Below are 27790 nucleotides of genomic sequence, written 5' to 3'. Positions count from 1 at the left end.
ATAGAATAATTAAAAATGGTCCTTGAAGCAATTTTGGATTGCTATTTGAAAGGATGGGCAATGCGGATGAGTTTTAGTTAGTTTATTTTTTAGTTTTGTTTAATATTCACTTTTTTGTTGATCATATATTATTTCACAATAAAAAACACATTGGCATATTATTTTACAGTTAGTCTGTTATCAGTCATTTTTAGAGTTAGTGTAGTCTAATTCATTCTCAAAGAATTGGTTGTCAATGCTAATCTTCCAATGCCATTGACGGCTATGGACGTCTTTGACACTGACGCAATCATTCGCTTCCAGCCTCTCCCACTCAATCTGGATTGTACCCCAATGGTTGTCAATGGCAACCAATGAGTTAAATGCAGCTCAAGATACACAAGTAAACTTTTTTAATATATACATAAAATACAATCTTGTTATTTCATTTATTTGCACAGTTTACCAAAGAATTATCATTCTTAAAACGTATTTACTTATTTTATCAAAGGCCGTTCCCTTCATTTGTGTTGATGTTTAGGCATGCGCACTTGGTAGCCAAAAGGCAAATGTGGGCCATCTGCTTGAAGTCAGTTGCGGCGCATCATGCTTTGCGTTTATAGACGATCTACGCACGAGTCCATAGTATACTATGTGCGTGGAAAAAAAGCTGTTCTCGAACTGGCTGCCATGACCGAACGACACGGCGACACCTTCTGTTCCCGTGACTGATCGCCGCGTCCACAACAATCGCCTTACATTTCAACGTCATCGCGGTCCACTTCTCTTTGTTTATGCTTATATTCGTGCGATTTGTCAACCGGAGCTGCTGTCCTTTGGTGGCTATCCGGCTAGCAGAGCCGTGACGGCGAGGCGAGTCAGCTGGTCGGTCGGACAGCGCTACATTAACGATAGCAAACAGGCTAATTAGCCAAACCAAAACCCGCTCTGGATTACCGTCTAAACCATCCATCAACGTACAGGGTGTTCAAAGTTGACGTGTAACCGGCAAAATGAAGATAACTGTAGAGTTCGAGGAATGTTTGAAGGACTCCCCGCGGTTCAGGTGAGAGAAGATCTGGCTCTGTATGAGTGTACTATGTGTATGTATTTAAAATGAAAGTTAACTGCGTGCTTCGGAGAGATCCCTAGTAAATAGTTTCTGCAACGATGCTATTTTGGTCTCTCAAGAAAGCTGACGCCAGTAGAGTCGGCAGACAAAGTCTTTATGTGATTAATGTTATAGTCGCCATAGTAGCAAGTGATTCTGTAATAGCGATCAAAGATGTAAAAGTTGTCCAAAAACAGAGAAATTACCAATAACAGATCCATATAGCCTTAAGTGCACATTGTTTTCAATTTACTTTCTGATGCCTTTTTATGACACAAAGATTAATTTGCAGTACTTTTAGACTTTATTGACTTGTATAGATTTACAGCCAAACTAAATGCCTTTGAGATCTCATCGCCTCCATTTCCCAGAATTCACCATTGATGTCATTTATGATAGTTATGACGTCACTCATGGTCTATGACGTGATTTCATTTAATCAGAAGGGTGACCTTTGCATGATGACTGGAGACACTTCACTGTTATGATAAGTTTTTTTGGTGAGTGAAAGATGTTGATGTTGTTTGACTGCAGCAAAGATTTTTTTTTGACTGTCAAGCCTGTGAAGTATACTTTAAAAGATTTTTTTTGGCCCACGAGATCCTTCTCTGATCTAATTTTGCAGTTCCAAGAAGTATATAGTACTTGGTGACATGTTTTTGTGTTGCTGCAACATCCTCTCTGCTCATAGAAATGAGGAACAGATGTTTAATGCTTCATTGTTAAGCATTTTTGCACTGGTGGATTCTTTCTGAGAATGGGAGTTTCATTTCTATTGTAACCTAAATTAGTACAAAATTAATACTCATTAAAGCAAAAAAAAATAGTCAACAACTATTTGAAGCCATTGTCAAACTTAATATTATGAAAATCCTCTCATTTTAGCCTCTAACCAGTAAATATTACTGATTTTGATTGTCCTCAATGAAAGCATTTACTAACATTCAAAGTCACAGATATATTACAGTCGAATAAATGAGATTGGTGACCCAAGTGGCCAAAAACATTTGCATTTTCCAACTCAAAACTCAGTAATAGTTATATACAGTACATCTCATCATTGTAAATGTCATTTTTGTCTATATGAAGTTGTCTTTGCTGTTCTGCCTGTAGCTGTCTTCTTGTTGGTGACCTTTTAGTCGGGCATTAAAGTCATCGCTTGGCTTTCTGCACGCCCTCAGGCTTATCACGTGTTTTAATGAATCAGAGTATTTCCAAACAGTTTTCCACATTTCCCTCGGATATTTTGCCCATCCCCTTGCCCAACGACATGTTTGCATGAGAAGAGGATAAAGCAGAAGAGAATTGATGAGAAGATCATCCTTACATGAGAACGGTGGAACAGATTTCATTCACTCAACCAACATCTGTTTCTAGTTACTGTTTTTTGCTTTCAACTTTGGGTCAAAGAAAGGATGTCAATTTTATTTATTTTTTGTCAACTTTACATGACAAAGAGTCTTGAGATGGATGAACTATCCTAGAACTCCTTAACAATGCTGGCTATGGTGAGGATCAAATTGTATTTCCAGATAATTGTTGGGGTTATAGGCGTAGATAAGTAGTTGCACTCTGTAATGCAGTACTGTTACCATACAAGAACTATAAAGGAATTCTGGCTTTATAAAGATGATGATGTATACATACATCATATATATACATCTAACACTTTCAGAACTGTCAATTTATTAATGTTTTTTTTTTTTGTAATGTTGCATGACTCAGCTAATGTTAACCAGAAAATGGCACGCTGCCAGAGAATTGTAGTGTCCCCCTAAAATGACCTACAAGCGAGTTCCAAGACATTTGGTGTGAGTCTCGAAAAAGACCAAGTTTTTGCTGTTTTTGGCAAGTCACGTTGAGTCGAGTTACAAGGTTATATCAAGTCCATCCAAGTTAAAACGTTGTCAAGGCAAATTACACTTTTTTTCAAGTCACTTCTTCACTATTGACCTACAAAGGGTTTATGTTTTTTTTAATAGAGACTCTTTGCCTAAAGCCAACTGCAAAAAAAGAGATTGCAGTCTATTCAGCATGAAGTAACCCACAATAATAGCAGTTCATATTGGCTCTTCATAACGTCTATTTAAAAATACGCTTTGGCATGGATATTTATAAAGTCAATACAACATATATCAGCAATGTGCAAACTACTCATACTTTTTTGACAATACTAAATAGAATTGGACAGACCCTAACATTTTGAAACGGACCTTCGCTCTACTTTAAAGACAATCTAAATTTATTCTTGGCAGAGATCAGATCATTTTAATGCTGAGATGGTGTATGTAACACTTCCTCCTTTTATAGCAGAGTGTGATGAACAACCCTGTTTTCACTTAGTGTAAAATAAAAACTGCCCACACAAGGTTATCACACAAGATATTCCTGTAGCAGACATGTTGAAACCAAGACAGTCAATCAACTGGTTAACTTGTAAGGTGTGTTATTCCACAGTAAATAGGGCAAAATACATTTACAGCATAACTAACTACATATCCACAAATTCCAAATGAAGGGGTGAAGAGGTAATTTTTTATCATCTTACTATACACAAGGTACAGGTTGCTAATAGTCTGCTTCAAAATCCGTAAAAGACCACACAACATTAGTAAAGCTATTGTCCCAATCTGTTCTTTGTTCCTATTCGTGATGGGCTTTTTGCATCTGCAGTGCGTGTATTTGGACCATTGTTGAGTTTTGTGATATGAAGGAATTGGTCCAATTTTTCTGCTTTGCCCTCCTGAGTCATGGACAGCTGTCGAGTCAGCAGATCAGGGGCACTGAATCTGCACCTGGTGACGAGAGCTCATATTGCCAGAGTTGAGTGTCTCTCAAGAGGCAGGATGTATCCTTGTTAACATACCCCCGTGTTCTTGTGGGATTTAAATACTTTACGGGTCATTTCATTTTAATTGGCGTTTCTAATGTTGATTAATGGTGGGGTCCGACCAGCTTCTTGCTTTGGGTATCACCATACACATAATGGAAACATGGCCTACAGCATCAAACTACACTTGTTTGTGTTCAACTCGCTTTTAAGATGGAAATACATTTCCCAAACAATACGCATTTATGTTTTCTATTTCAGAAAATTATGCTGGCAGACTGTGAAAAATGGCATCAATTCAGCTATCGCATTGGTCCCTACAATCAGAATGAAGTGAAAGATTGCACAATTTGAAAAACTTTTTTTTTATTGCCTAAACATTCCAGTTTAAAGAAAGACTGCACAAACTGAAGAAATACCTCCTTAGTCAGAATAGGGATGTAAACATTCCTTCAGTGCTGTATCAGCCTTTTCCTTGCTAATGTGGTTTAAGAGTTGGCCCATCCACTGCTTTTTTTGTTTAAGGACTACACTCAGTCCACAAAATCTTGGTTCTCGCATTTGTTATGTCTAGGACAAAAAGGCAGCATTTAGTAGAAAGACAACAGTTTAAAGTATAACGCAATTGGCATGTTGTAAATCTCACATTTACTTATGACTTGTCCAAAGAAGGAAATTGAATATACCACACATAATCTAATGTAAAATTCACTTTAATTTGAAATTACAACAAATTCCATTGCACTTTTCTACATTTTAAATGAGATGGGGGTTGTAAACTTCCACAGGGAGGCGGGAGGCGGTTGCTGGAGTCAGACATCAGAAGATTTGCCAATACCTGTACACTTAGCCACTACATAGGAGCATGTGGGCTTCAAAATAGATGAAATCTCATTGGTGCCCTGCCCTGTCACATCTCTACACAATAAAACACATGCCAGCAATAATAAAAGTAAAAAAATAAAAAATATATTTAAATTTTAATTTGTTTTTGCCCCAAAAAATAAAGCCCTTGCATATACTAAGAAAAACCCAAGAAAAATAGTGTTTTTATCGCAAATACACTACTTAGATTTTCCCCCCGCTATTAATTATTATTATTAGTTCATAAATGTGAAAATCCACACTGAAACTCGTAAGCGGAAGCCAGTCTTGCTACTAGGTCTCAGCAATGAAGAAAAAACAAGTTATTATAGGGGTGACCCTACTTGCGATTTAAAAAAAAAATGCAAGGTGTGAAGTCACTCAAACAAACAATTTCCTCTTTTTTCTGGGTTCTGTTTTTTTCTGATTATCCATTGCTAAAAGCGGCTAGCTGGCTGAGCAGCCTCTTCTGCTTTGGCATGATGCCAGTTGTAGCTGCATTTGAGAGGACCAAACAGCTGAAGGGACTTTGGCAAATATCCCGCTACTGTTACAGATGGGTGTTGCTCCTAATCCATCTGCATTCATCTGCCCAATTTGACCGCATCACTCTCGCAAACACTGCTTTCCTGTCATTGAGTGGACCGACTTTGACCTCATGCATTTATAATGATATTACTTACATGTCCTTATATATTATGTAATGCATGCCTGATGGAAAAACCCAATGAAGTTAACATTACAATGGTGCTAGCTCTCTTAGAATAATTTTCTAAGATTTTTAAGATTTCAGTTTGTATCTTTTCGGTTAAGTAATAGTCTATAAAGAGCTGACAAAGCCAACTGTTCTTTTCTAATGGTGTATTTTTTTCTCTCCCGCAGAGCTACCATAGAGGAAGTGGAGGGGGATGTGTGTGAGTTGGAATCTAAGCTCGACAAAGTGAGTACCACCCAAGAAAAACATTTCTTAATTGTCCATTTTGTTCTATTGTGTTAAGTTGCAACCTCAGAAGCAATTGTGTTAATGTGATATTGCAATTGTAATTTGATCCTTTTTGTTTTTGTCATCACCCCTAATAAAACATTTATGTCAACTGTTAAATGAGATGAGCTTTTTACTAGCTCATATTTATTTTATAACACATTCTTGGTTTAGCAACACATACAGAGAAAATATGTCTATCAATTCTCAATATTTGGACTTGTAAAATATAAATATCAACAAAAATACACCACTTCAAAAACTTTGTTGTGAAATATAACCCACGATATAGCCACTGCTTGTAGTAGACTGAATTTTAGATGAGTATTAATTTTTGGGTGTCGATTTTCTTAAATACATAATCAAAATAACTAAACCAACAGTACATATACATGTTTTTAATCATTATATTACAGCATTTTAAAATTTTCTAGACAACCATCTGCTCCACAATGAAATCCAGCACGGGGCAAAAGGAACAACTGAAATGTTAAAATATATATTTTTTTGTAGAAATGATCAGAATGAGATAAACGTCATTCTCTGCAATCCCCATATTTTACAGGAAACAGTCGTCAAGGCAGCAAAAGCCACTGTTTACTATCTAAGAGAAAGACCTTGGGCCCATACTATTCATAGTTATTTTTCCTGGATTAATAGGGTCCTCACCCTCCTCCCTGTACTCATAACCCCATCTCTCTGTGACTCAGTCCAGCCTCCACTTCCCCTCTTTCTATTAAGAGGAAGGATCTACGAGGCAGTGGGTGTGTCTGTTAGCAGTAGTTCGTGTGAATTGATAGGTGGAAACTTTCTACAGTTACACGAGTAAGACACTTAAAACGAGACAATATGAAAAGATTATGTTCCCATAATTGTTTGTGAGTTCTCCACAGACACAAATGTTCTCCCTGCTGACCACTGTGTATATTTTCAACCCTTTTCCACATTGACATGAGATCTCATGAGTTCTTCACATAGTTTTGACATTAATCATCGGTGGCTTTAACCAGGGACTCTACAACCACTTCCCTTGACTTGACCTTGAGGAGGATTAGCATTAAACAATGGATGGAAAACACGACAAAGTGGTAGAGAATTAAAGCAAGTGTCAATACAACATTTTGCTTCATTGGTAGAGAAAATGGTGCAACTGATGTTGAAGGTTAAGGTTGCCTTTTCTTTGCTACAATTCGACATCTGTGGGAGAACTAGGAGCACGGCCAAGCTCTCTTTGTTTGTATAACCTGAAATGATCTTATATTTCCCCCCCCCCCCCCCCCCCCCCCCCGTTGCTTAGAAGGAAAACAATTACCTTGTCTGAAAGTTTTTGACTCATGCTTCACACCAGCGAATAAAAGGCACTATATTCTTACACCTTTTTTTCTTGACATACCGATTCGATGTTATCTTTCTTCAGCTTGTGAAGTTGTGTATCGGGATGATTGATGCTGGGAAAGCCTACAATGCTGCCAACAAACAGTTTGTCACCGGTATCCGGGAGCTAGCCCTTCAATCTACCAAAGATGAAGTCATTGAGGTAAATACAAAACATAGAGCATTTTTTAGAGCAAATATTATTTGACAACTAACAGTTGTGTGTTATTACATGTGTGCATGCATGACATATTAATTTTATTAAATTTATTTTACTTTCCTTTACATCCCCTTATAGGGCCAACATCTAACATTACTGTATCCTTAATCATGTACTAATTTTTATTTTTTCATTTGACCATTCTTTTTTTTCCTTCCACAGTCCAGTCTCTCAAAGTTTGCAGAAAGCCTCCAAGAGATGATCAACTATCACACGGTATGCTTATGTCTGTGAAACCGGATGTGTTTTTAGAAAATGAATTCCCTGTTGGTAGCTGGTTTATGACAAAATGCAACTGCAATGACTGTTTGATGCTGCATTTCAATTTAACAATTGCCTTGCTGCCCAAGTAGACATGGAAATGTCCTGTAGGACACATTTGAGGGACAGGCCATCGGAATAGGAACATATATTCTCAAATGTTATTTAAATTTGTTGACCTTATTCTTGGACATTTATCAACTAAGTATGAGAATGTGTCTGTTAAGGAAATGCTTGTCACATCAGCTGTTTCCTAAGAGTAATTGTTGCCACTCAGGAATCATTTGGCACATGATCTCAAACAGTGCTCGTTTTGATAGCTTCTCCTCGCTACGCCATTTGTATTGTTCTCTGTTTCCCAATATGCATAGTATCCAAAATACGAGGGAAATTGTCGTGAGAAAGCTTTGCACAGCAGAAGTTCAGGTAAAATTGAAAAACAAAAATAAGCAAGACCAGCTCACATTGAATAAACAAGAGAAATATATTGATAAAACTTCTTGTGCCACCCCGCCATATGATTACAGTTATATTGCTCTCGTCTTAGCTTTTTTTTTTCAGTGATCTTGGAGAACTGCTAGCCTTGTTTCATACAATAATCTAATTCACCTTTTCACTGTACAGATACTATTCGATCAGGCCCAGAGATCCATCAAGACCCAGCTTCAAACATTTGTTAAAGAGTGAGTATGAAAAGAATGATGAATGCTTTGAGAAGAAGACTGTGAACTGATTTCAGTTATCAGTTATGTCATGTTAATTATATAAGCGTAAAGTAGTGTATATATGTATCATTGAGACTAGATGGAGGATGCAGAATGGGTTTTAAATTGAGGCTTGTGTCCAAATATAGGACGACTGGTGGGCTTGTACTTTAAATAAGTGGTAGGATTTTCACCCCTGTTAATTGTTTTTGGGGATTAGCCCTATTTGCCTCTAGCTTAACCACGGCTCAACACCCACATCTTGTTTCTCTGATAAAGCAGGGAAATGCGTTTCTTCATTTTTTTTTTGCACTGCCTTAACACATTTAAATATGACTTAATCTTTCTAAGACCAAAAAAATGAGCACAGCGTGAGAGACAAGAATATTTAATGTGTCTGCCCTGCAGAGGAGTGTTCGCTTCGTTAGTATAATGAAAAACTGGGGGTAGTGGGGGTGTAGAATTTTTTAATGTACATTCATTTTATCATTTTCCTTACTCAATGTTAACTGTTGGATAAAAATGAATGATAACTTGGCTTCTTTTCAAATGTCAATTTCACTTGTTTGGCTTTTGTATACTGATGCCTGTGCAAAATCACCTAAAACTCTTCCTTTTCTGTCCAATTTCCAGTGATCTGCGTAAGTTTAAAGAAGCTAAGAAGCAATTTGACAAGGTGAGTGAAGAAAAGGAAGCAGCACTGAACAAAAATGCCCAAGCTCCACGCAACAAACAGCACGAAGTAGAAGAAGCTACAAACATCTTGACTGCCACCCGCAAGTGCTTCCGACACATTGTCCTCGACTACGTTTTGCAGGTAGGATGGCATAATTAGATGATAAGGAATAAAATGACTTAATCAATATTTTCTGAAACTCGTCAAAGAATCTGTGGGAAAATGATTTTTTTTTCCATAAAGACTGAAATTAATTCGAAGCTTATTTCTTTCCTTAAGCAGGAGGTCTCAAATGCTGAACTAGCTTTAAAACACTTGAACTGAAAGTCTCATTTGCTGAGTCAGTGTTAAACATGCTGATGTGGTACCAGGAGGAAAGAACCTCAAATGTGTTTAATCTCTTTAAATGCAAAGTAATTCAGTACCACATGATAGGGATTTTGCTAAAATTTCAATAATACTATTGCCAGTGAGGATTCCTATTAGAATTATTTTGCATAGCCTGAGATGCATGATGGACACAGTATGTGTTTGTTTTGTTAAAAATGTGAAGAACATTTAAATGCGGCAGTGACTATAAAACAGATCAAAATCCAGAACCCTCTGGTTGTATATTAAAAATCAATGTAGCAAGCTCCTGGCAAAACATAAAGAAACAGTCAAGACTTGAAATTTCTATCTTTGCTGCTGTTTTGTTGAATTTATTGCAATTACATATCACAAAGCTTAGTGACACAAAATATAATAAAAGAAGAGGTTTTTAAAGTTGGAAGTGTTCAGGCTGGTACATTTCTGACGTGTTATAAGTTATTATGGTCAATTTTTGTAATCATTCACAAGTGCAAATAAAATCATGGTAATCATGGTATCACTGTCAAGAACAAATAAGAATAATAATGCACTAATGTAATATTATTCCTTTTTTTATGACTGTATGAATATTGCATTCTGTTATTCATGTCGCAATAATGTCATATAATTACTTTACAAGCCGATTAAATAGCACATTTATAGATAGATCTTAAGGGAATAAGAAGCTGGGGAAAGCAGATAGAGAAACTGAGGCAAGGCTAGAGGCAAGGATTTAGGAGCTACTACTGGTTATAACCTGCGGTTTTATAAAGCTCCCCCTTGTGTCACTACTCAGACCTTCTGGTGACGTTCATGTTTTCCTTGTGACAGCCGTCTACTGTTTACAATCTATATATTTCCACAATCACTTGACTCAACATTTTGTTTTGTATTTTTCTGCAGATTAATGTTCTACAGTCTAAGAGAAGATCAGAAATCTTAAAATCTGTAAGTACTGTATTACTAAATATTTCATGACACCAAGACACGGCTACATTTTGATTGCTGGATATTAATGAGTATTCTTGGCCCCTGCTACAGATGCTGTCCTTCATGTATGCCCACCTGACCTTTTTCCACCAAGGCTATGACCTCTTCAGTGAATTACAGCCACTAATGAAACATCTTGGAGGGCAGGTAAGGCATACAGGATAGTTTAGAAAAATATACATGCCTATGTATACTACAACCATATATTTAAACCCCTTTGTAAGGTATTTTTATGATGAATCAATATTTTTATGTAATATGTTCATAAATAGTTACAAAATTAAAGCAAATAATGTTCATTAAAAATATTACTACAATTAAAATAGATAAAATACAAATTTTCTCTATACTGGCTGTGCTTTGATGTCCACTCTATTTTGACTGGGAGGGCTGGCAATGATTATCGGCTGCAAGACTACCATTCAAAATAATTGGACATTAAGCCCTGTGAGTGGCACCCTATAAAGGGCTAATATACTTTTGCTAATTAACATGTATAAAATACATTATTATATTTATTATTAAATATTAGCATTATCTACATTTACATTTGTTTTAAAATTTTGTATATTACTGGTTTACTTGGCAGTATATATATACTTAAAAAATAGATGAAAACTGCTAAAAGACAGTTTTTCTTGTTTTGTAGAATCGTGCAAATTTTGTTGGCATTTTAATGTACGTAATACTTGTTGATGATACTTGGTTGTACAAGAGATTATATGCAAACCTGGAGTTATTCTGGGCGAAACAGAGGACTTGACTGAAAGAAATGTTTACATACCAGTACCATGTGGTGGGTAAACATTCATTATTATGCTTGGGGTTATCTATAGTTTGATTATGACAGCATTTCTGCTTGTGAACTCATTTAGAGTTTGTCTGTGGGAAAGATTGTTCTTCTAACATTTGGAGATTTAAAATTTGAGGAGGATGAATTAAACACGCTTATTTTAATTAAGGTTTCTCTGTGAAGTAAATCTCTGTGCATCCTATGATAAACAGCCCTCCCTTTTAGGCTGTGCTTAACTTTGAGATGATGATCTCAAGTAGAATGAGGAAGAAGGCAGCTAAAGATGTCTTTTCCCACTGTCAGTCTCACTGGAGTTTCGAGTAGGCTAAGAGAATGCGATGGAGAAACCCAAGATTCTTATTGAAGTCTTGTGGATGGTTAGCAGTCGATTCTATGGCTGGATTTAAAAGAAAAACTGAAATGAGAGGACATTTTTCATTTAGTGGGTGAGTAGTTAGTGAATTTGTAAAGGAGAGAATAGTAAAGTATAATTGCTAAAATGGAGAAAAGGCTTACTTGATTGATTTCTGAACAGTTCAAACAGCAACTCTCGGGTAGAAATTGGAACCACTCTTTGCAACATAGAAGTATCAGGGAAAATAGCTGTTGTTTGATGCATATTTAGGACAGGATGAGAGGTGGAGTGTATTCTTCCATAGTGATTGACGCAGAAGGAAGAGTCACGTATGGAAACATGTGGCTTCAACAGTCAAAGGACTAAAGAGGGAAATGAAGCACAACCCTGCTGTGTCAATCTGAACGGCTGCATACTGGGCTTGGATGTGTACAAAAGTGACAAGTGAGCAGAAGTAACATCCAAACGGGTCGAAGGAAGGTCAAGAGGATTTAAAATCTCCTATCATGAAGCTGAAGAAGGTGGAGCGGCTGTGCAGGGAAGTGTGGAGGAGCTGTCAGCAGGTCTGTTGTCAATTTAGGACTAAGGGCAGGAAAGGTTTCATGACAAACATCAGTCTTTAGATGTTATTTTGGATGGACAAGAAAATGAAAGGGGGTAAATAATTCTGGTTTGCAAATCCTAAAAAAATCATTTATACAGATGACAGGAGAATATTTCTTTGAATTTGGTGTTCTCAGTTGAGTGAGTTTTGTGGGCATAAAATAATCAGGTTAAGGTGAATCACTCCCCAAATGTATGTAGGGTGGTTTAAAACACATTTGAATAAAATGTAGGTAGATAGACAATCTGGATTGGACTGGACTGGACTTGTTGTTATGGCTCTGCCAGCGGGAAAATATTTCCCATCTGATGCTATCATACTTCTGCTCTGCAGTCCACCCATTTCCTGCTCCCCCCCCAAAAAAAAGCAAAAGGCATCTTTTTTTGCTTTTATTTTAAACATTGGATAGCTGCACGTGTTAATAGTCGCTAATAAAATTTGGGATTATGTCATAGGGTTGTCAAACCATTTCTAAATGAATACATTAGTACATAGTAGTACTATTACACAATAAAGGCCAAAAGTTTGGAGACACCTCATGCAATACAATATAAATTATGGTCCCAGCCTCAATAATAAAAATTGTTTTTTTTTACTAATGAACCCTGATAAAGCATATGAGATTACGTTAAAATCATGCGAGCAAGTTTGGAAAACTGCAATTCATGAATGGACCATAGTTTCAGCTTGTGGGCTGAATAAAAAAATTGAAGTGCATATAAAAACAAAAAGAAAACTAAGTAAAACTTGGATATTTTTTACTATGCTTAAAAAATATGGGTTTTGACCCTGTTAAGAGTTCAAATTTGGCTCATTTAGTTCTTTTTACCCTATTTATGGATTGACCTGTTATCAGAAAATGATCCATTTGTGTTGCATTCTGATTAATAGGTCGAACTGAGGGCACAGTGTATGAATAGACTTGAATCTAAATTCTTTGAGGCCTACCCCTACGGCACCAGGCTTTTTGATGTTTTTATCTCTGATCAGAAGAACATTTGTTTTTTTTTTCTGTGACTGCAATGATTACATTCAAGACTGAAAAGATTCATTCATTTGCCATCTTATTTTGCACAAGATGAGTTATTTGCTGAGGCCTCAGTGTCATTTATCGTACAGGGATTTTCTCACGAAGTTTATACTACAATTTTTAGAATATAGGAAAAATGAGACTTCGGTTTCATCCAGTGCAATTGTTTCTGAATCTTAAACAGTTCCCTATTAAAGGCTTGAAAATAAGATGATAAGAAGATCCATCACTGTTTATTTATTTTAATCTCTGAGTGGTTGTTTTGTTGGAATGAGTGTGACCAGGTGGTTTAGCATGCCTGACTAATCTGATGTCCTTTGCAGTTGGACCAGCTGGTGGTGGACGCTGCCAAAGAGAAGCGAGATATGGAACAAAAACACTCCACCATCCAGCAAAAGGTACATATTTAAATAAACTGTAGACCTCGTTCCAATGAAATGGAAATTACGATGAAGCAAATAGCTGATACAATTGTAATTTCCTCCAAATACTGTACATATTAAAAGTATAGGACCTCACTATAATATATCCTTTACATATTTTCGTGTAGAAAAATCAACTCTGCTTAACGTGACAATCCATTCAAATCATGCGAGCAGCTTGAAAACTGCATTTTAGAAATCGCTAAAAAATAGACTAAATTGACTTAAGTCAGTCTTTGGATTGAAATTTGACGTAAAACAATCGGCAATGCCTAATCTTGCTGTCCTTGTCTATTTTTACTCATGTAAGTTGTATAAGTTTCACTAACACTCCTAAAACAATATAAAAAAAACACTTGGAATACTCTGAGGTAATGGAGGAAGTACTCCATCTGTAGCTGTAATAGAACCTGATGCCCTTGATGATCTCAACCACACATCCATCCATTATTAAATGTTGATGTTTCACAGGATAACAATTGAGTGAGTTACTTTGCAAACTGGATGTGGTAGCAATATAACAGTTATTACAAATGAATTTTAACCCGGGTATTCAATTGTCTGTAGTGTTACAATGGGTTTCTTTTTGGCTTTACATTTTTTTAGTAATATTTCTTTTTGGCTTTACATTTTCTTAGTAATATTTCTTTTTGGCTTTACATTTTCTTAGTAATATTTCTTTTTGGCTTTACATTTTCTTAGTAATATTTCTTTTTTTAGTAGTTGTAATGTTTGCTCTTGCATGCTTGTATTCAACTTAACACCTGTCCTCAATCTCCTCTTTTGAAAGCTGTGTCTTTAACTTTCTCTATCGCAACCTTTTTAACTGATTGTCTGATTCGCTGTCCCTATTCGCTTTCCCTCCAATTTCTTCTACTTACTCCAGGCAGCTCTGCAGGTAAGGAAGCATTTCATTTACGCCGGCCAACCTTCTTTTTTTTTTTTACTTTTAAAATTATGACTATTTAAATATCCTTCCTTAAACGTCCTTCGACTAATTCATTAATTTTATTTAATATTATTTATATGTTCATTATATCATTTTAATGACTTATTGTGCATAGCTAAATATGTGCCAGCAACACTTACACTATATTTGGATGTCAAATGTGGGGTGGCAAAATATTGGACCTTGGGCCTCAAGTTTAGGTCCTATATTAATTCAATCTAGAACAATTAAGGGAAAAATGTTAATGAAGGGCTTAAAAGTCATTAATATTTTTTTTTAAACTGGCTTTTTTTTTAAACCAGCCTTTTTGTTGAACAAACTATGAGGCAAACATCAAAATAAACTATTTGAGCACTCCTGCTGCAATGCATTGTATTTACACCCAGTCAAGTGATTTTATTCCACTTCTGGTGAACATCCATGATCGTCTGAATCATGTCCACTGTGTGTATTACTCAGGCGTGACACCCCGGGCCACTGAGGAAAGAGCCTGTCTGCTTTCAGGAGGTTTTTTTTTTCAGAGCTTGTTTTGAGGAAAGGCTGAGTGTTTGGCCGCTATCCTTAGTGGCATATAAATGTTTGATGACACGGTCTACTTTAATATCGAACAAACAAATAGGCACACAGGTGACCTTCAAAAGGATAACTCCTCAAAAGGGGGAGGAGGAGGAGGAGCAGCAGTTGCTGTGACGGAGTTTTTGGCAGATAGGCGCAGTCAGAGGAGGAGGCATATTTGTTGAGGGCATACTATGAAATTGTTAGTCAGATGCTACACTTGGATCTTATGATGCAGACAACATCTTGACCCCAAAAGGGTGCACAAGATCGTACGGATTGTACAGACAGGCGTGTGAAAATAATGAAGATTTTCAGTCGTTTCCATTATGTTTGGTATCTGGTGAGTGAATTTCAGGTGTGCATTTATTTGTGTGCGTCTTTGTTCAGATTTGATTCCGACTTTTTTTTTTTATATACTATTTCTGTCTTCAGTTTTTTCCCTTCTCTGTAAATCTTTGTTAGAGCCATCACGTACATCTTTCTTTTTCCTTTTGCTGTGTGTGACATTTAGGAGGTGACGGAGTTCGACTCAGACCACCGAAACTTTTGTGCTTGGAGGTCCTCCTCCGTACGTAGTATCACCTCATTGATTCCTGTTTTGATTTATGTTTTCTAACCAAAACTTTGGCCATGACCTCTCCCTTTTTTTGCACTAATCAGTGTTTGTGTATGTGATTGCACCCATGAAAGCCCAGTTAATTTTAAGAGTTTTCCATACATTTATGTCGCTGTCTCTTCTTTATGTGGCATGTTTTTTTTGTGGTGCCTCGTTGTTTTTGCCATTCTAGTTTGATTCAATGTTGTTGGCTTGACGTGAGCAACAGTGTTGTTATTCAGTCATTTTTTTGTGTTCATGGTTCCAAAGTTTGTTCCTTTTTGAGTGAGCATCCTATTTTTATCCAGCTTTAAATATTGAGTTTAGTTTGTAATTGTTAGCCAGCAGACTGTCTGATTTAAGCAAGAGATGACAGGTTCAATTTGTGTGAGACTTTTCCCCATTGCCTTCCTTTTCAGGACTTTTGTTTTTCAATCAAAATTAACTATTGTTGTATTATTAGTTTGTGTCATGTGGACCATGGTATTTACCCGTGTGTGTGGTATTAAATAGTGGTTTTAACTCAGCTGTGGGCGTTCAGCAGACATGCTCGAGTTACTTTTATGAAATCAAGTTACAGCATAATCCAATACTCACTGAGTGGTCTAAAAGAATGGGATTAAAATAAACAGACAGTTAGTAGTACATTTTTTAGTCGCACCTAAATCAATTCACATTTTGTGACATACAAGTTTATTAATATAATTCTGTGTTTAAATATTTTTCCCCACTCAAATTCTGGGACATCTTTTAATCCAGTTAATAGACTGAAAGCTTTTCCCTTTCACTTTGGGATGAACATGCAATTTTTGATGATTTCTGACCTATTAGATTATCGTACTGGGTGTTTTACACACCCATTCAGAAGAAGATAAACCAACAAAGTGGAGTATTAAACACCTCAGATTGAGAATGATATATTTCCAATTTTTCTAGATTGTATGGCTAAACCCTACTCGATGGAGTATAGAATGTAATTGCAATCTGTTAGCAGGTCAACTGCATTTGATGTAAGGTATACGTGATCACACACGTGCCTATGTCCTAGTTTTCAATGTCATTTGAAGCGGCGTAAGCTGGACGGATTTTATCACTGTGTAACACTAGCTCACTGGGGTAGTTCAAGTCATAGGAGAACAGTGAAGGTCCCATGACAACACATTAAAATGTTTTACTGCAGCAGTCTAGAAAATTCTATTGCTTAGGGATTGCTACAAAAGCGAGAATACTAGATTTTGGTTTATAATTTAAACACATCAATATGTATTTCATGACTCAAATGTTTAATTTGGACCAAATGTATAAAATGTGTTTCTTTTCTAGGAGAGGGAAAAGTGCATTTAAAAGAAAAAACAAGTGAAAAATGGAGGAAAGGCTTTTTAACTTCAACCTATTTAAAAACAACCTTGTGTTTATTGATACGCGTAACCATAATGACCGCTGAAAATTTCTAGGTCACTTTCTACGAAATACTCTTTATTTTATTTTACTTGGGGAAAATTCATCACCAAAGCAATTAGTGAAAGATGGCTTTTTCAAACGTTCTGCTTTTCATTTCCCACTTTTTTGTCCTCCATTTAGGACTTCTCAAACGACGACACAAAGTTGGAATACAACGTGGATGCAGATAATGGCATTGCCATGGAGGGTTATCTGTTTAAGAGGGCCAGCAATGCCTTCAAAACATGGAACAGGTATGAAGCTAATCACAGCACTACTTTAAATAATTTTGCAGATAGATGGACAATTTGGAAAGTGGGATGTAAGATTATGCATATAATTGAAAGACTGTTTAGGTGGTAAATGTGATTTCAATGGGACAGGACCTTTTTCAGGTTGTATAGCATCACCAAATGGTCTTCCCGTGATCTGGAAACTGTTTACATTACTCACTAAATACTGTTGACACCTATATGAACGTATAGTCATACAATTTGGCACTGCATTGTCCACCACTTGTGGAGTAATTGGCTACTATTTCTTACTTTTGCCCCCTCCACCTGTCTACTAAGAGACTCACCACTTCACTCCTAGTAGTGCTAACTCTTGAATCGCTAATTTCAAGCCTCAAGTATTCAATACCGGAAAAATCTTCCAGAATTTGCTTTAGAAAGATTCTCCAGTTATATTCTGCAGATATCTGCACTTATAGCAATTCTAGTTTTCAAAAAGCCTTCGTTCCGTAGGGGTGCGCCTTTTATTTTTCTCTTGCTGTTGAACCAGTGATTCCCACTGAATAACATTCATTCCATCGTCTTAGGTTAAAAAAAGAAGCAATATTTAATTTTGAGGACACTTCTAAAAATCTTTCATCACTTTCAGCACATTTCATGGCACGACTACTACTACTACAGCAACCTTATACATCTTTACATTTTTAAAAATACCCCGAGTACACCTCACTATTATCTGAAGTATTTTTCACAGAGCATATACAATTTGTTTTACAGACGGTGGTTCTCCATCCAAAACAATCAACTGGTTTACCAGAAAAAATTCAAGGTAAGTGACTTCCAATGCAGTGACACAAACTAGACATGTAAGGTTTTCTTCACTGCTTTTATGTCTCTACCCAGGATAACCCGACAGTAGTCGTGGAAGACCTGAGGCTATGCACAGTTAAACACTGTGAAGACATAGAGAGGCGCTTCTGCTTCGAGGTTGTGTCACCAACAAAGTAAGTGCACAAAAACATATTGGTTTCTCACGCAGTCTTACTGCTTGCTCACGTTGAGCAGACAGCAGTGGTGTGACGTGTTTGTGTCCCAAAAGGAGTTGTATGATGCAAGCGGACTCTGAGAAGCTGCGGCAGGCATGGATCAAAGCAGTCCAGAATAGCATTGCTACTGCTTTTCGTGATAAGGGAGAAGACACAGAGGTAAAAAAAAAAAAAAAAAAAATGCAGTCACGCTGACTGAATGGTTGATTTATATTTATAAAACGTATTTTACAATCTAGCGATGATAATGACCTTAGTCATGCGTATTAGTAATATGCACGCAATGAACATAATACAAATTGTGATCGTTTCTTTGCAATCTTACAACCTCAGAAGCTGGATAGGAAGTCATCCACATCTACGGGGAGCTTAGACTCTAGTGGGGAGCCCAAGGAGCGATCACTGAAAGGGGAGAGCGCCCTGCAGAAAGTCATCGCCATCCCGGGTAATGCATGTTGCTGTGACTGTGGCCAGCAGGATCCACGCTGGGCCAGCATCAATCTGGGCATTACACTTTGTATCCAGTGCTCTGGAATACACAGGTAATATATATTGGCAGAGAAACAAATCATTTAATGTCATCTCTTTGCGAAAATACTATGAAACCTTGATTTTAATGGGTTACTAAAATGTAATGTCAATGGGACAACTTTCCATTTCATATTCAAAAGACTTGGCAATTTAGGCTATGTTGCATGGCTTCGTGATCATTTTAAATATCTTTCATCAAACCAAATATAAAACTAAATTTCTTTTATTACACGTGCATATAGGCAGATTACTGTAATATTTGGATGAATAAATGACATACAATAATAGCATTTTAGTCGTGAAGTCAGGGGAAAAAATAGGAATTCTAAAAACTGAAGCACCATTTTGAATTGACTATTGTACAGTATGTGAAACCCCATGGGAATTAATCTTCCCTGGCCATTTTCAACTTGGCCAGTTCGGATCAGCATATTTAAAATATTTTTTTATCCGCAGGAGTCTGGGTGTCCATTTCTCAAAGGTTCGCTCCCTGACTTTGGATTCGTGGGAGCCAGAACTGCTTAAGGTAAAGAGGGCTAAAAGTTCAAGTAAATGATGCCTAGTATGATTAAAAAAAAAAAAAAAAAAAGTTATTCTTTTGGAAGTGTTTGGAGAAACTTCAAATTCTGTTATGGGTACCTATCACATTAATTAGTATGTCTTTATAGACAATGAATATGGTTTGATTGATGTTCACTGAATTTATCAGTGCTGTGGGTAACTAATCCTGTCTTTTTGCATAGTGAACACATCCTTTAAACCAGGAGCATGAACCCAATGCATTTTAAATTTAACTATACTTATGTACGCTGTTTTATCATGCTTAGAAAGTACTCGTGGGATCGTTTTGGACAATGAAGTGTCATTTCTCTGACTCTTGTAACCAATCTTTCACAGCTTATGTGTGAACTTGGGAATGGAGTTATTAACCTGATATATGAAGCTCGGCGAGAAGAGCTGGGAACTAAGAAACCACAGCCAGGAGACCCAAGGTATACTTTTATTAGGCACAGAATGTTTTTTTTTTTTTTAAATCAGGAAATTCCTACACAGTACTTATTTGAGTAATGGTAATTTCCAAATGTTTTAAAAATAGTGCTTCCATTGGGGAAAGTTTAGGCTTCAATGTATTTCCTATAGACACGACAACAGCCAGAGTAACATGTGTTATTGTTATTTCCAAAATCTCAAAATGTTAAGTAAGCAGAACCTCAGTTAAAGTACCTATATCTCAGGGTAACCGAAGCAGGATTTATGTACCGTATTTTCACGACTATAAGGCGCACTTAAAAGTCTGAAATTTTCTCCAAAATAGACAGTGTGTTTTATAATCCAGTGTGCTTTATATATGGAAAAAAAATAAAAGTGTCATTCGTTAAAGGTTGCGCCTTATAATGCAGTGCGCCTTACAGTCGTGAAAATACGGTACCCACATCTGTTTTAATTACATTTTCTGAAGAAAAAAATTATCCTGTTTGTTCATTTTTATTTTCTCGTTTTTTTGGTTTGGTACAGGCATGAAGTAGAAGCCTACATCAAAGCCAAGTATGTGGATCGCAGATTTGTGCGCAGACCGTCTGACGAGGAGCTTCGGAACAAGGTGGTGTCCCTCAGCAAACAGGAGAAGAGACTCAGCAGCAGCAGCACTGAGCACCTGCCCCCAAGACCTCCGCCACCCACCCCCAAACTTCGACCTGGCTCCAACACTTCTGGGCAGTCAGGTCAGTGGAACGCTCAGTTTTATGATCTCTCGCTCGCCGACAATGGCACTTGTAAGGGATACAGTAATCCGAACTTCGTTATTATTTGAGTGTGGTTTGCGGGGGATAGAGGTAATTCCACCGGCTAAACATCTCGAGAGTCACTCTTCCTTTCCTCATGGCAGCCTGTCCTATTCCTGTGCTCTTAATGTCTTATTTGTGCTGTAGTGAACGAGCCTTTAGGCATAGTGTGTGTTCTCTGTGAACAGCATATGTCTTTAGCTGTCTTTGCTTCCCATCGCCTCTCTTAGTCTTCCTTCAGTGTCAGCCAGGCTGCAACTTTTAACTATTTCTACCTTCACCTATCTTTCTCTTTCCACTCTCTCTCTCTCTCTCGTTATCTCTCTTTTTTTGTCACACTTTGTCCTCTTGCCCTGGCTGTACTTTGCTGCTGGACTAATACCTACTCCACCCCGCCTGCCTATCCTTAAAACTGCCAATCCCATCCACCCTGCCGCTCAATCAATCCCCCAACCCACCTCCTCCCCTCGATCCCATCCCTCAAATCCCACAATCCCTCGAGTAGCTGTTGCCAGTGGCTCGGAAGCCCGGCGGGACTCTCTCTTCTGTCCTGACGAGCTTCACTCACTCTTCTCCTACTTTGACAACTCCTCCAAGCTAAGGAGCAGTAAGTATTAAACGGTTAATGTTTGGGGCACTTCTCCATCCCATTTGTCCATTTGGCGCTTGATATTTTTGGAGGCTGTGATTCTATAAACCCTTCATTCATCCGCTTGCTTTCTCTTCCCTCATTCGGACCCTACTAATAGAGGATTTCTTTGTGTGAAGAGAATGGTTCCTTTTTGTCTTTTTCCTGGGGCAAGGAATGATGCTCACAAGTGGTTGTGGTTCCTTGATTAATATGCACATGTCTTTGTATTGTTGGGATGTCAAAGACCGATAGTGGGAATCTGTTCCTTCCCACGCATCCTGTCTTCATCAGTGAATAAGGATAATTTAAATCATATAAATTGTGTTTTTAGTTATATACAAAATCCTGCTCACCATCATTGGCACTTTTTTATTTTCGTTTTTTTTTTGCACAATCTGTAGAATGTCTTTTGAAACATATGGAAATTTAAAGACTTTAAATCAAGATGTTTTGAATGGAAATGGAAAATATTTTGGAATTTATTATCTTCACTGGATTCATTCTTTTTCAGAAGACATTCCAAATGATAAACTTTAGCTTCATTGGTAGCAATAATGGTGAGCACGAACTGACACAAAAAAAGGGCTGACGCTTGAATTGGGAGAATAATAAATTAGATTTTAAATGTTTGTATTAATACTAATATTGATCATAAAGATGGGTTGGCAAGGTGATTCTTGTAAATGATTGAAATAGTCACCAAAAGAGTGGAACAAAGAAATGATCAGATTGTTGTAAATTTGTGTTTCTCAATTATTATTTTCTTTCTCAACAGTCAAAAGTGCAGACAGTGGCATCCAGCAAAGTGCTGATGGCAGTAGGGAAATGCTGGCTACCACACCCTCGAATAGTAGTTTGGCAGAAACAGGTAAAAAAAAAAAAAGTCAAACAGTCTAGTCAAACAAAGCCATTTTACCATTCCTTAGGTTTTTTTTTTTTTTAAATAAAATAATGGGTTTTGTATGCAAAAAAATATTTTGTGATCTCTTAGTAAAGCATGCCTGTCAGATAATCTAAAATCTAAAGTTGAATCAATGCATGAATATATGAATGTTTGTTGTGTGTGTGTTTTTTTAAAGTTAACAGGTATTTTATATAATTGTATAATTGTTGGATTTTTATTTTTCTTCATTTTTTTTAACCTTTTGACAGAAATATATATTTGATATCACTGGGTGTGGACATGACTTATGTTTCTTTTAAGGATTCCCTTTTGAAAGATGTAAATGTTTTGTTTTTATTATTCAGAAGTCGCTGAGTCTCAGCCCACAGCCATCATGCCAGCCATCCTGCCTCCGCCATCACCTTGTAAGGAGACGACGGTCTTCTGCGAGCCCAAGGAGTACACTTCAGGCCTTCAGCTCTACTGGGCCTCGTGCGCCCGCAATCTGCCCGACATGGCCGAGGCGTTGGCTCACGGAGCCCCGGTGAACTGGGTCAACACAGAAGATGACAAGCGGACGCCGCTCATTATGGCTGTCCGCGGGGTAAGCTGGCTTCAACCAGCTCAGTAATATATGACAAATATTCTCATTTCGGTCGTTACATTTGTCACATTTCAGGGCTCATTGGTCACCTGTGAGTTTCTACTTCAAAATGCAGCTAATGTGAATCAGCAGGATGCACAAGGTCGAGGACCTCTCCACCACGCCACCATGCTGGGACGCACAGGGTCAGGGTTTTTATTTTTTGTAGCACGCTTTGATTTGTGAAATGAAGCTCATGACACCATACATGACGAATATCTCCCTTTTAGGCAAGTGTGCTTATTCTTGAAAAGAGGAGCCAATCAAAATGCTGCAGACGTAGAAGAGAAAACACCGTTGGCCATTGCGGTGGAGGCGGCCAATGCAGACATTGTTACATTGTGAGTCTCATTTATTTTTCTTCTGCTAACCCCCCCCCTCCCCATCTCTTTTGTTTATGAACCATCTCCGAGCTCCGGCTTTGTAGACATGCCATCAATTTTGCTTAACAGAGTCAGCATAGGTTTTTTTTTGCGGAATAGGCCATCATTATAATCAGATGTGACATGCTGGGAGCTGTTCCATGTCACTAAATAATGTCTGACAGGAGGAAATTATATTTCGAGGTCTGTAGAACAGGTGCTCTGATATCACAAGCATGGCAGTCTTTGTGATTTAGTACTTTATTTATTAAACGGTATATCACTCCAGAGTTTTCACTCTGACTACTTATTATATGCATCTTGTTAAAGAAAATCAACGTGTCGCACCAGATTATAAATCGCATTTTTGGGGGGAGGGATATATGTGTGTTGTCTACCATTTCTTTGCCAGGTAGTTCAACAACACAGTAGCGCCTCCTGATTTAGTTTTTACATGGGGAAACTTAAACTACGGATACCATTAATACATTTGTAGTAAACTGAAACATTAGAAGCTATCCCAGCATACAGGTGGCACCCTGAGGAAATTAATCTGATATATCGTACTGTGGTATGTGTTATATTTATTGTTAATCATGGTCTAAAGTGCATAAATTAATCATAGAATAGTCAGTAATCTACAAACGGGTGTTTGAACTACAAACAGCAAGCAAGCCAGCTGCAGCCTCCTGCCCAGTTTTAAACGGCCCTTAACAAATTATGAAATTACTATTGATTATGAATTAGACATGGTACTTTACAAATGAAATCAAACAGCGCCAACTCTTGCCACTCTAAAGACAAACATAATAGAAATGGATGGAATTTCAACCATGGTTCCCATGCCTAGTTTATTGCATCTTTGAAAATGTCGTTTTAACCACAAGGTGTCAGCGTTGTCATGTTTCAACGCACAGTCACGTGTATGTGTAAAAGTGTTCTCAGGTTATTGATCGCTGTTAGGAATCTTTAGTAATTTTTTTACCTTCTTTTGCTGCTCTCCAGGCTGCGTCTGGCCAAGATGAACGAAGAGATGCGCGAAGCAGAGGGACCCTACAGTCAGTCAGGTCAATATAATGCCAACAGCCCCACTGAGATGCAATACAGGAAGTGTATGCAGGAGTTTATCAGTCTGCAGTTGGATGACACCTAATGCACGGTGCCAGGGTGTGACAAATACAGGCTCAGAGGGGAGAAAATACTGGGTTTGATTGTTGACCATTTGTTTAGAGTTGGCACATGATCAACAGCAAACAGCTTCTTATAAGTTGGAAGTGTTTTTCTTGCAAAAAGACAATTCCAGTTTCATGGGAAATATCAGGGGCCAGCATCATCCTGGGATGCTCCAGTGTAATACTGTACCTTAGATGCAGTATTCCGGTAAAAAAAATAAAAAATAAACAACAGCTCAAATAGAATCTGATGTCACACATTACATATTAAATATAAAACAGTGCAAAAGTGGCTGTAGGCCTAAAATTACTCTTTAATTTATAAGGTAGTACAATTATGATCAATTTTTTCACCGTATATTCACCAAAATTCCTGTCAGTTGTTGCAACTCTTTTGTCCAATGCAACTTTTTATTATTATTTATAATGTCCAAACATGAAGCATCTTTCTGCCATGATGTTGCTATACAACATAGTGATCAGGTATTTTTTTTTTGGTTCCCAAAATATTCTGAAGTATACACGCATAATGCAATGGATGTCATTGACGGCAATGGTCGATTGCAGTGTCCAAATGAATTGGACATCAATGGCAACCAATTTGGTATAATGTGTATTCAAAGGTTTTTATACCCGAATTAGAATGGGGAAAAAACCTTGATATTTAGGATACGTTTCTTTAATAAGTTATGATTGTCAAAAACATGCAGGGTATCTGTAACATATGTTGGAAATGAATGGAGTTTGCAAAAGTTGAATTTTAAATGCAAATTGGCATAGTAAATGCACTGGGAACAGATATTTTGATCAATTCAGTCCAACAGCTGATTATGGGAAAAAAAACAACACAAAATTGGGTGCAGAATCTAAAACTGATCTAATTTCTTTCTCTAACATGTCGAGTTGTTGAACTACAGGATCCATGTTTTCTAAGATAAAAAAAATATATATATATATATATATTAATTATAGTACTAGTTGCAGTTTAAGTCAATGGCATTTGATGTTGCAACAATAGCGTGTTTCAAATTGTTCCCCAGTGCATTTAGCACTAAATTGCAAAGAACGTGTATATACTGCGTTGTAAAAAACATAGCACCTATTTATGTGGTTTGCCAGCCCCAAATATTTGGACAGCGCACATGCACTTTGATTGAAGGATCCGCGCGTATGACGGTAGTTACGTGGTGGCCAAACCAACAGACTTTTGTCAGAAATGACCACAACGCCACGTGTTTAGGATGTGCTGGACTGTCGAATGACTTTGCACGCAACTTTTTTTTTAATATATTTAAAAAGAAAAGGAATCCTTTGTCATTTTTGTTTAAAATAACCAGTGTTTGGACCTATAATGAAACTGAAGCGGGCAGGGAGGAAAGAGATTGTTTAAGTAGGAGAACTTTGGGTTATTTGGTGTCCATTTCCCCCTCAGGAGTTTGTGCCTTTTTTCTTCTGTTGGCTTCTTTCTCCACCCAACTGTATTTCTTTCTCTATAAAAAAAAAAAGCTGCACTTTAAAAAATACAGTTGATAAGTCATGTGGGTGTCTGCTTGCTTTTTCTACTTCATCTTGTCGTCTCGCTGGGCTTGAGCTCTCTTTCGTACGTCCAGCCACGCCGGTCCGCTTACAGGTATGGCTGACCTTTTCTTCTTTTCCCCTTCTGCTTCTCTAAATGTGGGCCTTTTGTTTCCCCGTTTCTTCTTTTGAGTGACTGATCAGTTCTTGTGGTATTCCATCCATCATGAGATGTTAACTGCTAGTTCAAATATGAGGGTAGCTTTGAAAGGAACTTGTATTTCTAAATTCTATAGTAGGAGATAACCAATGGCGAAAACCTGGAATGGGCTTAAACCCAAATGTCTTCCTGTCTATGATTTATTTTTGAGTTGAAACATGTAGTACTTGATCTTACTATACTATTTTCCAGTTTAAACAGGTAGTACTTGATCGTACTATACCATTTTTGAGTTTAAACATGTAGTACTTGATCATACTCTACTATTTTTGAGTTTAAACATGTAGTACTTGATCTTACTATACTATTTTCGAGTTTAAACAGGTAGGACTTGATCATACTATACTATTTTTGAGTTTAAATATGTAGTACTTGATTGTACTATACTATTTTTGAGTTCAAACATGTAGTACTTGATTGTACTATCTTTTTTTTTAGTTTAAACATGTAGTACTTGATCCTACTATACTACATATTTATGTTTATATATTCTGTGTTAGAGATTTAAAAATAGCGAGTTCTTTAAGGCCCAAAATTTTATTTTATAAGGATTAGTTCATTTGTTATAATATAATTTCAGACAGTTAATTTTATTTTGTCACATGGATTTCATTTTTTTAATCTACATAGTTGTACTATTAATGTAGTATGTCATTTCTCCATCCTATTGTTTTTTAAACTCATTAACTTCCATTGACGACGATCCATTTCTGTAATGGCATCCAATGAGGCTTAAGGTGTAAATATTATGAATCTGTCCATTTTTCAAGTTATTCATATATTTTTTGTCGTACTTTGTTGCAGGTGATGAAACCTACCAGGATATTTTTCAGGACTTTACCCATATGGCTTCCAACGACCCAGACAAGCTGAACCGCTACAAGCACTATGGCCCCCACAAACCCTGACGGCGACCACTCGTCTTTCATTTCAGACATCCAAGGTCCGAAGGTCCGCTGAAGGATGCCGACGATCCGTCAACGAAAGCGAAAGGTACGCCGTCAAAGCCACGTCATCATCTCCGTCGATGAAACACTCGATTGTGCTTTTTTATGTTTTTTAAAATCTGAATTTGCACAAATGTGTCTTACATGACTTTACCTCAATGTAAGAAATACACTTCCGGTCATGTGTATGTGAACTTTTTACCGGTTAATCCTTATTAATACAAATCCTTTCGGCTCGTAAGGCAATTTTAGTGTCGCATTTTAAGTCAAATTTTCTTTTCAAATTTCAATGAGTTGTCCACACATTTGATTTTTATTCTTTGTGTTTGTATGTGTGACCTTTTTACATCTTTAAGTGAACTGTGGAAAAGGGCTGTACGATTTTAATGGAACAGTTAGCAACATGAAGCTAAGAGAAGGAAAAAAAAAACTTCATGTAAGATTACAATAGTATTAAAACCAAAGTATCATTGTTCTTATGTCTGCAATTTTTATGCGTTTCCACGAGGTTGTTTGCATCCTCGTCGTTTTTAGTCTACTTTCACTTCTTGAAAACAGAAGGCAAGTTGGGATTTAAAAAAAAAAGTACAGAAATGTTAAAATGGTTCACTGGTACTTGAATGACTCTTGTATATTCTCTCTCTTGTGTAATCATGTAGTACTTTTTATTTTATTACATGTATTGTACCATAATTGAATTATTATAGCTGAACTTCAATACACAAAGTGATGAGCCCA

At 37.1% G+C, this 27790-nt stretch overlaps 1 protein-coding gene across 2 annotated transcripts; it reads left to right on the top strand.

The window, feature by feature from the left end:
* The first annotated feature begins 566 nt into the window (after nt 1-566).
* On the top strand, nt 567-27790 carry LOC144196567 (arf-GAP with coiled-coil, ANK repeat and PH domain-containing protein 2-like). 2 transcript variants are annotated; one of them, XM_077716878.1, is made up of 24 exons: nt 567-1045; nt 5667-5724; nt 7184-7303; nt 7523-7576; nt 8246-8304; nt 8959-9142; nt 10256-10300; nt 10394-10489; nt 13448-13522; nt 17230-17342; nt 18099-18150; nt 18225-18325; nt 18421-18526; nt 18701-18909; nt 19355-19424; nt 19796-19890; nt 20414-20619; nt 21185-21286; nt 22086-22178; nt 22559-22797; nt 22873-22982; nt 23067-23177; nt 24204-24265; nt 26910-27790. In XM_077716878.1, exons 1-24 carry the CDS (start codon nt 993-995, stop codon nt 27011-27013), a joined length of 2517 nt encoding a protein of 838 aa, XP_077573004.1. In that variant the 5' UTR covers nt 567-992; the 3' UTR covers nt 27014-27790. The 2 variants fall into 2 exon arrangements, with proteins under 2 accessions (XP_077573004.1, XP_077573005.1); XM_077716879.1 differs by lacking the exon at nt 21185-21286 and having other exon boundaries at nt 570-1045.

The sequence above is a fragment of the Stigmatopora nigra genome, chromosome 5 (genome assembly GCF_051989575.1).
Source record: "Stigmatopora nigra isolate UIUO_SnigA chromosome 5, RoL_Snig_1.1, whole genome shotgun sequence".
Lineage (NCBI taxonomy): Eukaryota > Metazoa > Chordata > Actinopteri > Syngnathiformes > Syngnathidae > Stigmatopora > Stigmatopora nigra.
This window is presented reverse-complemented; position numbering and strand designations above follow the sequence as displayed.

Coding starts and splice junctions, on each gene's coding strand:
- LOC144196567 (XM_077716878.1), top strand. CDS start 993: ATGAAGATAACTGTAGAGTTCGAGGAATGTTTGAAGGACTCCCCGCGG. Junction 9,143..10,255: donor TCCTCGACTACGTTTTGCAG/GTAGGATGGCAT, acceptor ATTTTTCTGCAG/ATTAATGTTCTACAGTCTAA. Junction 18,527..18,700: donor ATAAGGGAGAAGACACAGAG/GTAAAAAAAAAA, acceptor TTACAACCTCAG/AAGCTGGATAGGAAGTCATC.